The following is an 11,306-nucleotide window of genomic DNA, read 5'->3' on the forward strand; positions in this document are numbered from 1 at the left end:
AAATACGGGAGCTTTGCCAGAATTATAAGTTCACTCTTCTCCAACATCCTCCGGAATTTAGGGGTGTTCAAAATATGGATATGGTTAAAACCAAACCATATCCACTGTAAAACCACTTAAATGGTTTGGTTATTATCCAAAACCAGTTTTAAAAACATGGATATGGTTAAAAACCGGTTTTAAATTATGGACATAGTTAAAAACCGGTTTAAACTGGATATTTCTCAAAATCAGTTTAAAATCAGATTTAGTTTAATAAAATTTAAATTGAATCAAATAAATATTTTATTTTCACCTAAATCTTACAAAATTGAAAACAAGATGAGTAAAAAATTGAATTCTGGGAACAATTCCAATTGCCAAGTCTGCAAATCTCAAACGAGTAAACAAATTCCATTCCAGTTTTCAAAAACAATTCAATTCCATTCTTATACCTTGAGCGGTGGGTACCATGGCAGGAAAGCGTCAAGAGAAAGCAGAGGTGGAGAAAATTGGTTTTAATATAGCCAAACGGGTCTTAATATATGGGTATGGATATCCAGATTTTATATCTGGTTTTAAACTTTGGATAACCAAATTGGTTTTAAAATAAAAAAGTGGATCCATTCGTAACCGGTTTTAGAAAATTTGGATTTTTTTAATTTTGGATTCAGACAATTATGGATTGGATCAATACAACCGGATATTTTGAACAGGCCTAGATTCCTCCCCGCGGATTATGTCGCTTTCTTTTTACATTGGAACTATTGGTCTGAGGATCATGGGCGGATGAGGGGGTTCAATTGAACCCCCTGAACAAATTTTTTTTTGCACTTATACCCCTATATAATATATTTTTTGAACCCCCTGAATTTTTTAAATTACACTAGTAGACTAAGTTTTGCACCTATTTGCACTAAAGACTTACTCCTCTCACTCTCTCACACACACGCGCACTCAGCCACTCATCCTCTTTCTCTCGCTACCCTAAGTCCCACCCAACTGAGATTTGAGAATTGCAATCAGAATCATCATATGCAAAATAGTTCAATCTCAAATTATGCTTCCTTTGTTCAATTTTTCTGTTTCGAGTTAGTTACTTAATTCTTGAAGACAATCGAATTATTCATTTATCTGATCTTTACTGAATTGGAAACGTTCAATGAGAATAATATATTTTTCTGGTGTTTTCAGTTTAGATTTCTCACCTCAGTTAGCCAATTTAAACTAAGATATTTTGCATGTGCATATATACATAAATATTAATGAATCATACATACATATACATGTGCATATATACATAAATATTTGCAGATACAAAATTTCAAGTGACAGGTACTTTTTCCTCTGTTTTTACTTATTTGGGCTGCTATTTTCGTTAGTAAGTAAAATAATAAGAGAAAGTCGCTTTTATATATTTCTGCAAGTTTATGTAAGATTTTGAAGGATCACGCGCTTACCACTACGCCAAAACCAATTGGTGTTAGTGAGGGCGCAACGTTATTTCCTTATAGCGTAGCAGACAGCGCTCCGTTTCGAACGCTACCTAGCAGGCAGGATGCTGGCCCACCTGAACCCAACAATCCCCCCCACCTGAACCCAACAATCCCCCCCCAGCACCTGCCAGCCAAACTAGCTGCACTTATAGCGTAGCAGACAGCGCCCCGTTTCGAACGCTACCTAGCAGGCAGGATGCTGGCCCACCTGAACCCAACAATCCCCCCCCAGCACCTGCCAGCCAAACTAGCTGCACAACATGCCTTCCATGAGATTCGAACACGGGACCTGACTCTGATACCAATTGAAGGATCACGCGCTTACCACTACGCCAAAACCAATTGGTGTTAGTGAGGGCGCAACGTTATTTCCTTATAACGTAGCAGACAGCGCCCCGTTTCGAACGCTACCTAGCAGGCAGGATGCTGGCCCACCTGGACCCAACAGATTTAACTTTATTTAGTTTTCCTTCGATTGAGGGGAGAAAAGAATCGCTACTGTTAGTGTAAATTGTTCAACGATTTCATAATATGAAATCTTTATGAAATCACGTAGAGGACAACTATGACTTGTATAATTTTTTATGTATAAATATATTAAAGTTGTTTTTAATTATATTTTTACCGATGTGTTCATGTGAAAAATTTGAACCCCTGGCCGGGGGTCCTGGATCCGCCACTGCAGTGAGGATGTAACCTGCTTTGTATTTACTTTTAAGCTCTTTGTACCCGAAAAAAAGACAGTAGTTAAGAGACACTATTGATTTAAATTGCTTTATTTAACCACTTTCAAAAGCATGATTGTGTAGAACACTTTGTTGTCCCTTTTGCTTGACTGTGACTGTATAGAATGGTCATATAGTAAGAAGATATCCTATATTAACCAAATATGAAAGTAATATGTAAGATGTTTATATGCTTAAAAATATGAATAAAGTGAACTTCTATCTTTAGTTGCTCAAGCATACTCCACCTTATAGAACATGGATTATTCCAGGAGAAACACTGGCTTAGATCCTTTTCAAGCAAATGACAACGGAGTGAGCTCATGCACCAACAACTAGTGTGGTCATTTTCAATCAACATATACCGGAGACGTGTTCGGGATAAAACAGGAGCTTAATATATACTACAATGCAAATATCATTATTAGGGTTTAATCAGCATCCAGGCTGAGGAATCAAATTTATCAAGTAACCATGCATGAACCACAATTGCAACATATGGGACTTTGTAACCAAACATTTGGCACTTTTTTGATTACTATTTTATAAAACAGTTTTCAGGCTTTAAAACTGAAATCTCAATGTTTTTCTATTTTTGTTTTTAATTTTCAAGTCACAAGTATTTCAATTTAACAATTAACAAAACATTATGTTCAACCTGTTTTTCTTCCTGTGAAAAACATTTCCAAAAATTATTTCTGATAACATTTTGAATTCGGAAAAATGCGAAGCGAATCAAACAATCTCTTACTCTTCCATAAGTTCATTGAACTAAATAATGAAACATAGACAAAAAGCACAAAAATTCGTCACGTATACATATATATAATATGAAATACAAACCAGCAGGGGACCAAACTAATGACATGATTGTGTTTATGTTCTTATCGATACCAATTTCAAAGAACCAGGGTTCTCTTTGGACAAGGTAAGACACCATTCAACAATGTCAAATCATACATGAAACAGTAAAATTCACAAGAACAACACTTCCAAGATGAGGAAGAATATTTTCAAGCCGCGCGTCCCATGGCCTGCTCTCCCGGGGGAATCATAACCAACACTGGTTGAGCATTAAAGCCAGGATGAGGAAGCCTGCGACGGAGCTCACGTCCTTCTTGACAAAGAGCACAGACATGACAGAAGACATGGGTTGCCAAGTCACATGCTGACTCACACTGTTCACGCTGCGCCTCATCTTCCATAAAGCTTCCACAGCACCCACATGACCTATTAAGTGCCTCGCAGCTTCCCTGATTCCCAAGAACCAGAAATAATGCAAAGAATTATTATATATTACACATAATAACAAAGGAATGGGATTCTTGTGTTTGCATGTGAGTGACAAAGAGAGCAATACAAGTATACAACAACCGCCTAAGCATTTTCCCACTAGAAGGGATTGCATGAAAGAGCAAGGTGAATAGGTCCAAGTCTGTGGAAGCACAATCTTTCAATTTTTTAGATTTTAGATTTTTTATTTATTTACTAGTGGGCTGACGCGTAACCTGCAGACTTAGGCAGTGTGGAAGTAGACCAGCAAAATGCTATGCTTGTCAGCTTCGCAGGCCAACCCCGTCCTATAATATTATTTGCGGACCAGCGGATCAAGTCTAAACAGTCAAGTCTGGCTAGTGGCCCATATACCCAACTCTATCAAATGATGCTATAATAGCATAGCTCTTCAAATCTAAATCCTTATTTGAGAGAGTTATAAGGGGAACAACAAGAGGTGGGAATGAAAAGGTAAATCTATATTCTAATAATTTAGAATTAACTTAGATAGGAAACAAGAAAATATAGATTAAAGACTAGAGGCCACCCCATAAGTACTGTTGAAAAATACAGAGTTGATATTGGATACACCTGAATTAAAATGAACCGAACTTAAGTACACCATGACCAACTGACTTATCATAAACAACAGTCTTCTCTCACTAGGTAGGGTTGACTATGTAAGCTACACAATAATGTTTTAATGTGAATGATGCCTAACAACAAACCATTTAATCTAAATTATACTTAATGATTGAACCTATAATTTTTCTTAGTCTCCCTTCATCTATTAGTTATCGGATTACCCCCAAATAAGCTGCTCATTAATAGGGCTTACAAGGGCCTTCTTTACACATTCACCAACCAGCAAGGTGAAATTCTACCATCCTTTTTACAGTGGATGCTACTCTAACTTTCTAAGTCATTTATTCATAATCCTATCATGTCTAGCGTTCCACTCATCCATCATTACATCTCATACAAAATCACAATTCTTGCAGTTGTGCAATAAAAAGTTATCATACATTTAAAGCTTAGAGGTACTTTTTAATTGCAAATAACATTGAAAGTACTAATTGATCTCATCTACCCACCTTGAATCCTATGGCTACATTTCCCCTGTGAAATCCCCACAAAATCTTCACCAAAACCTAAATTGATCAATTAATCCAAAGTTTTTCCCCCAATAAACGGGCATCATGGTGCATGAAAGCTCACGCTATGCGCGGGTCCGTGGTGGGTCTGACCACTTGGTCTATTGTACGCAGTCTTACCCTGCTTTTTACACAAGAGGTTGTTTCCATGACTTGAACCCATGACATGGCAACAACTTTTTACTGTTGCGCCAAGGCTCCCTTTCAACCTCATGAAAAAATAAAGGCTACAAATTAAGAATTTAAGATCACTCCCTTATTGCACGACATGAGGTATAGTGACTCAATCATAGTGACTCAAATCAGGTTCACAACACTTGACATATATCCATTGTACCCATACTATTTGTGCAAATCACCACATTAAAAAGGTTTAACATATAACCAAAATTCTCAGGTGCACTATAGAATTAAAAGTTTGGATTAGGGGAACCACTTCTTGAACAATAATGCTGAGCCAGCATTTAGTTATATGGAACGATTTTCCAATTAAATATGTTTATAAACATGGAGGAGGCTTCGCCCTCCTCGAGCTCTGATCACCTACAATTATTCCTCACATACACCACCAAACTAGGAGGCTTCCTAACCACATAATAAGGGGCAAAAAAAGAAAAGGAACATACCTCTAAATTGAACCTCCGACGAAGAGCAGTACGGCTAGGATAGGAAAACAGCGGTGCAAGACAATTCCAACCAAAGCAGGAATTCCCAATCACATACAGTCCAGAATAAGGCAAGCAATGATTGACAAATGTCCCAGGAGTAGATCCAAGCCTCTCGACATTGCTTCCATACAACACACAAGGAGCCACACTCCCAAGAAGACCTACCCAACATCATGAATTCAAGTATAAGCAAAGTGGATAAATATTTCAGGTATCCAGATTATAAAAAACACCAAATGGAGAGAGAGAGAGAGGCTCAAGATCCACAAAAACTTGTTTTCTGCTCCTTTATCCATTTTTCTTATCAATAAAGAGAAGCAACCCTTGTTTTCATGACATTAACATAATAAAAATAGTTTCCACCCATCCTTATGGCTTAGGGTTAGAAAAACCAATTCCATAGACACAAGGTTAAACTGCAGAAGATAACCTTCAAAATCTAGATTCAACTAAACAAACAATTGTAACAAGTAACAAAAAATCTGATTTTCCTGCAGCTAGATTGAAAAATTAAAGAATGAATTTTTACATCCCTAACCTACCCCCAATTTCAAAAGATACAAAATTTGACTCAGATATATAATCACAATGAAAAAAATAAATAAGAGAGGACTTACAAACTTCAAGATCGCTGCTGCAGAAGTCGTCGTTTTGACCAAGACAGGCGCAGATGGAGGAGTTCCAGGGAGAACGGGACATGGGCTGGCCGACGACGCTGCCGTGGGGTACAGGGTGGCCATCGGCGGTCCATCCAAGAAGAAAGTCTTGTGGTGATTGGGGAACAGGTGGAGCTTTGGGTTGGTGTTGGTGTTGGTGTTGGTGGAGAAGAGGACTCGCCTCGTCGTGATTGTTATCAGATTGCTTGTTGTTATCTGCCATTGAAGGAATGAATCACCAGAGAGACACAGATTGGGAAGAGAAATGGAGAGATGATGAGATTGGAAGAGAAGAGAAGTCGGTGGAAAACCAAACCGCGTCTTCTTCTTCTTCTCGTTCTTGTTTATTTATGTTTGTTTGTTTGTTACGGGCAGTGTTATCAGACTCGGACCGGTGATCGACTCGGTCGAGGCACTGGGTCAATGAGTTAATGGTTCAACCACTGGGTCATTGGTTTGATTGCTTGACTCGGTTTATATTAAAAAATTATAATAATTTAAAATATAACCTTAGTATATCATATATATAAAATAATATGCATTCTTCTAAACAAGAAGTAAGGTGGTGTAGTGGAAATTTTGATTAGCTTTCCTCCTTTAGGTCCTGTATTCAAGTCCTAGCCATGACAATTTTTTTAAATAACTCTCAATTGAATATCATTTGACCAAATAATTAACATTAAATGTAAATTAATTACAGTTTGACCATTAAAAACAGTTTCGACAAAAAAAAAATCAGAAAAAAAAAAAAAGACTGACCGGTCCAAAAAAAACCGGCCGAGTCGCCGGTTTATTACCTGAACCGGCCGGTCCAAACCGGTTCATACCGGTTCAATTACATGCCCGATCCATTTAATGGCTCGGACCGGTCAAGGGTCCGGTTCCCGGTTCAACCGGTCGAACCGGCCGGTCCGGTCCGAGTTTTATAACTATGGTTACGGGTGAATGGTCACTTTGGTCCCTAAAGTTACAAGCGTCGGGCAATTTAGTCCCTATTCTAAGGAAATGTCGTCCGTAGTCCCTGAAGCTGACAAACGTCGATCACATTGGTCCCTGCCTCTGCTCCCGTTAGTGAACGTTAACGGAGACGATGATTTGGCACGTTAAGTGTGCATCTCTCCTAGCCACGTGGATTGGAACATTGGGGGGAAACATTGAAACTTCAATTTAGTCCCTTTTATCCTTATAAGAGAAGAAGAACCCTAGAACAGACCAAAAATCCCAAAATTCCAAAATCCGACCACCACTTTGCTTCTTCCAATCCTCAAATTTCTTGTCTCATTCAACTCGCAACTGACATACAATTCATCTGGGTTATTGTATTTGTGTTTGATCTTTCTTTAATCGGTATTACTTTGCATCTTTGATGAAAAAGTGGTTTTTTTTCCTTCTGCTATGATTTTGGCTTTTTTTTGGGTTTATGCAGGGATAAGAAGGTTGCTCTTTTCACCCATATGCAATTTTGTTTTTGGATTTGGTTGGTGAGTCATGCTAAGCTTGTTTTAGTAATTTGTGGTTCTGGGTAGGTGTAGGATTTATTGATTGAGTTTTCTGGAGTAGGAAGTTTTGATCTTGATTTTGGAGGTGAAGGATTGGTTTTGGTGATTGTTCTTTTTTGAAGTCTGGTTCTTCTTCTCCATGGCTTTTGAGGAGTCTGAGCATGTGATCTCGGAGCTGGAAAGGGATGAGAATTTGATTGCTGCAACAAGGCATATTGTGAAGGCATTAGGTTCAAATAAGCACCTTACTAGTGATGCCAAGAAAGTTCTGGCGCGCAGATCTTGGCTCACAGTTGTCCTCCATGACCATGCCGAGCGAGAAGGAGGAGAGGAAGCAAGGGCGAAAGAACGATGATATCGACGAGGATGACAAGGAGGAGGAGGAGGAGGGAGAAAAGGAAGAGGGCATTAGTGTTGTTGATCAAAGGCTTGGTGAAATTGGAGAAAATAATGAGATGGGAGGAAGATCATGATTTGGGATTTGGGGCTTGAAGAAGCATCTGAATATCTGGATTTGGGATTTGAGGTTTTGTTTTCTGGGTTTGATGATGATATGATGTTGAAGATGATAAGATGATGATTTTAATTTTTTTTTTTGATGATCTGTTCATGAATGAGATGATGAAGAAAAATGAAAGTTTTTATCATGTTCAATTATTTTTTCTGGGTAAGATGATGAGGAGGAAGAAGATGATGGAGATATTGAAACTCTTCTGATTTGGGGTCAGGGACTAAATTGAAGTTTTTAAAGTTTTTCCTAATATTTAAATCCATGTGGCAAGTCCATTAAGGCACTTAACGTGCCAAATCATCGTCTCCGTTAACGTTCACTAACGGGAGCAGAGGCAGGGACTAACATGATCGACGTTTGCCAACTTCAGGGACTACGGGCTACATTTCCTTAGAATAGGGACTAAATTGTCCGACGCCTGTAACTTTAGGGACCAAAGTGACCATTCACCCGTTTGTTACATACGCAATGTTATGAAATGGTCCACTTCATTTTTAGGCCTAAATGGTTCAAAAGTCCCTCAGATTACAAAGGGAATCAGTTTCAGGACCTAGAAAATTATTTCATCAAATTGGGTCCCTAAATTTTTATTTTTTTAAATTCAATTAAGGTCAAATGTTGCCACAACAACACAACTCAATTTTGTCCTAGTCACCGTTACCACGTGGTTTTTTTTTTAATTATAAAAATTAATTAAAATTTTAATTTTAATTCCAAGTCAGTTTTATAAGCAGAAAAAAAAAAACTTAATAAAATCTTAATCTAAATATAAATCTCAAATCTAAACAATAACCTAAACTAAACAAAATCAAATCTCTAATCTAATAATATCAATTCAACCTCAATTATACCCTACGCAACAACCACTCAATTCATTTTTCTCCATGAGAAAAGCTGAACTTGAAAGCAGACGACAGTGTTGATGCAAGGCTATGGTATGAAATAATTGATCAGTAACCAAACCTTACTTTTATATAACAACAAAATTTTACAATAGATCAGATTTGCAAAACAACAAATTCAAGATTATTAGATTCATATGAATGAAATTGAAAAACCCTAAATTCATCACCAACACAGAACCCATCACCATCACCAACCACTCTCCAAGCCACCACCAATTCAGAACCCACCACCACCACCCATAACACAGAACCCACTCCAACCCACCCACCACCATCACCAACCTCTCCACGACACCCCCAACTCAGAACCCATCACCCATAACCCACCTTCAACCCACCCACGACCATCACCAACCTTTTCACGCCACCTCCAACCCACACATCACCATCATCCAATTTTTTATTCCACTTTCTCAATAACAAGGAAGCATAGATCTGGTAAAGAAAAGGGGGTGGTTGTGGGTTCCAGAGGAAGGGGAGAAGGAAAGGAGGCTTCGATTTTGTGGTTGGAGGTCTCAGATCGGGTAAAGAATGGTGGTTGCAGTGGGTTTCAGAGGAAGAGGAGATGACGACGGCGGCGCACGACTTCGGAGAGGTGGCGACGACCGTGATTTGGATCAGGAGGGAGGCTCGGGTTTCAGACGATGAAGAAAGTGGTGATGGAGATTGTGGCGCGCGGCGGTGAAGGTATGTTGTCGCCGCCATGAAGAGAGCTACCGCGAGGAGGCAAGATCTGGTGGCTTTGTTGAAGGATAAAGAGAACCTTCTCCAGAGTTTCAGAAAGAGAGAGAGAGATAGAAGATGAATGTTCATGGTGATGTTGTATGTGAGTAGGGGTTGTTGTTGTATTCGAGTAGATGATCTTTGGTTTCTCTAGGTTGGAAGAAGATGAATGTTCATGATGAATGTTATTTTTACCTTTTGTTAATATTAATCTGGGTTGAGGTTTTAAAAAAAAAAACTGGGTTGAAATTTTTTTTTAGATTAGGTTAGATTTGGGGCTAAATTGATTAGATTAGGTTTTTATTTTGATTAGAGATTTTATTAAGTTTTTTATTTTTTTATTTATGCTTTAATATATGAGTTGGAAATAAAAAAATAAAGTTTTATAATATTTCTATTAAAAATAAAATAAAAAAGGCACGTGGTAACGGTGATTATGACAAAATTGAGATGTGGCAACATTTGGCCTTAATTGAATTAAAAAAAAAAATTAGGGACCCAATTTGATGAAATAATTTTCTAGGTCCTGGAACTGATTCCCTTTGTAATCTCAGGGGCCTTTGAACCCTTTAAGCCTAATTTTTATGATGAATTAGTCTCCCAGTAATTTTTTTATCCCATTAAAAAATTGTTATCATTATCATTCAATTTGAAGAAATTCACAAATTGAATCAATTTAATTATTGTTGCATCACAAGTACTTGGGGAGGAACCAAGAGCAGATTTTGGATCCCTTCCATCGTGACCATTGGATGGCGCCTTCGGCAGGCTGCATTTTGCTGATTGTGGATGGTGTGTTGTGTATAGCTACACCCGACACCATATGGGGATGGGTGGGGTAGTTCGTGATTCACAGTGAAATTAACAGTTTGGTTTCTATGTTTGTTTACGAGGTAATTCTATACTGGTGGAGCTACATGCCATGAAGATAGGTCAGGGCATTAGTTTCTCTGGGGGAAGGCATCAACAAAGTCTATTTGACTCTAACTACTTGGAAATTATGGCTACTCTTACGAAGGAGGGGCTCATATTTCATGTTTTGGCTAGTTTCTCCATGGATATTCATCTCCTTCTAGCTTGGAATTGAGATATTCGTCTTCATCAAATTCCTCGGGAAGCCAATGGTCATGCAGATTGCCTTGCCGGCTTGAGTGCTCGTTTGCGGTGCGACTTTTTGTGTGTGAGAATGTTAGAGCTTTACATTTTATAGTCGTATGTTTTCTTTCCCATTCACCAAAAAAATAATCATTTTAAGACTTGATTAAAGACCTATGCACTAATACTGTAAATTTTGTTTACACAAATATCCAATTGAATTCTGGCAAATTAAAAAATATATTTTTTATTTTTGTTAAAATTAAAAATGAATATAATTCTCTCTCCTACATCTATCTATCTATATCTATATCTATCTATCTATATAATATACTAAAGGAATGTTTTTTTCTAGAAGGTTTTGTCACGTGTCACCCTCATATCATCCCAATAAAAAATATACAAATTTTGTTTTTCAATATTAAATATGTATTAAGAAAACAAATTTTGTACATAAAAAAACTATATTAAATTTGTACATATTTTTAATACATATTTTTAAAACATTTTTTAATACATATTTCTTAAATATGTTTTCAATATTAAATCTGCATTAAATAAAACAAATTTTGTTTATACTACGTTTCATCAATCACCGCATATAACAATTTTTTTAAGGC

The 11,306-nt window shown here is 37.5% G+C and overlaps 1 protein-coding gene across 1 annotated transcript; it reads right to left on the bottom strand.

Moving 5' to 3' along the window:
- Positions 1-2,935: 2,935 nt before the first annotated feature.
- Positions 2,936-6,293, bottom strand: LOC130730378 (cell number regulator 8). Its single transcript, XM_057582375.1, has 3 exons — positions 5,915-6,293; positions 5,256-5,458; positions 2,936-3,453 (listed from the first exon to the last, which is right to left on the bottom strand). Exons 1-3 carry the CDS (start codon positions 6,174-6,176, stop codon positions 3,214-3,216), a joined length of 705 nt encoding a protein of 234 aa, XP_057438358.1. The 5' UTR covers positions 6,177-6,293; the 3' UTR covers positions 2,936-3,213.
- Between the last annotated feature and the right edge of the window lie 5,013 nt (positions 6,294-11,306).

This window comes from Lotus japonicus, chromosome 1, assembly GCF_012489685.1.
Source record: "Lotus japonicus ecotype B-129 chromosome 1, LjGifu_v1.2".
In the NCBI taxonomy this organism is placed as follows: Eukaryota; Viridiplantae; Streptophyta; class Magnoliopsida; order Fabales; family Fabaceae; genus Lotus; species Lotus japonicus.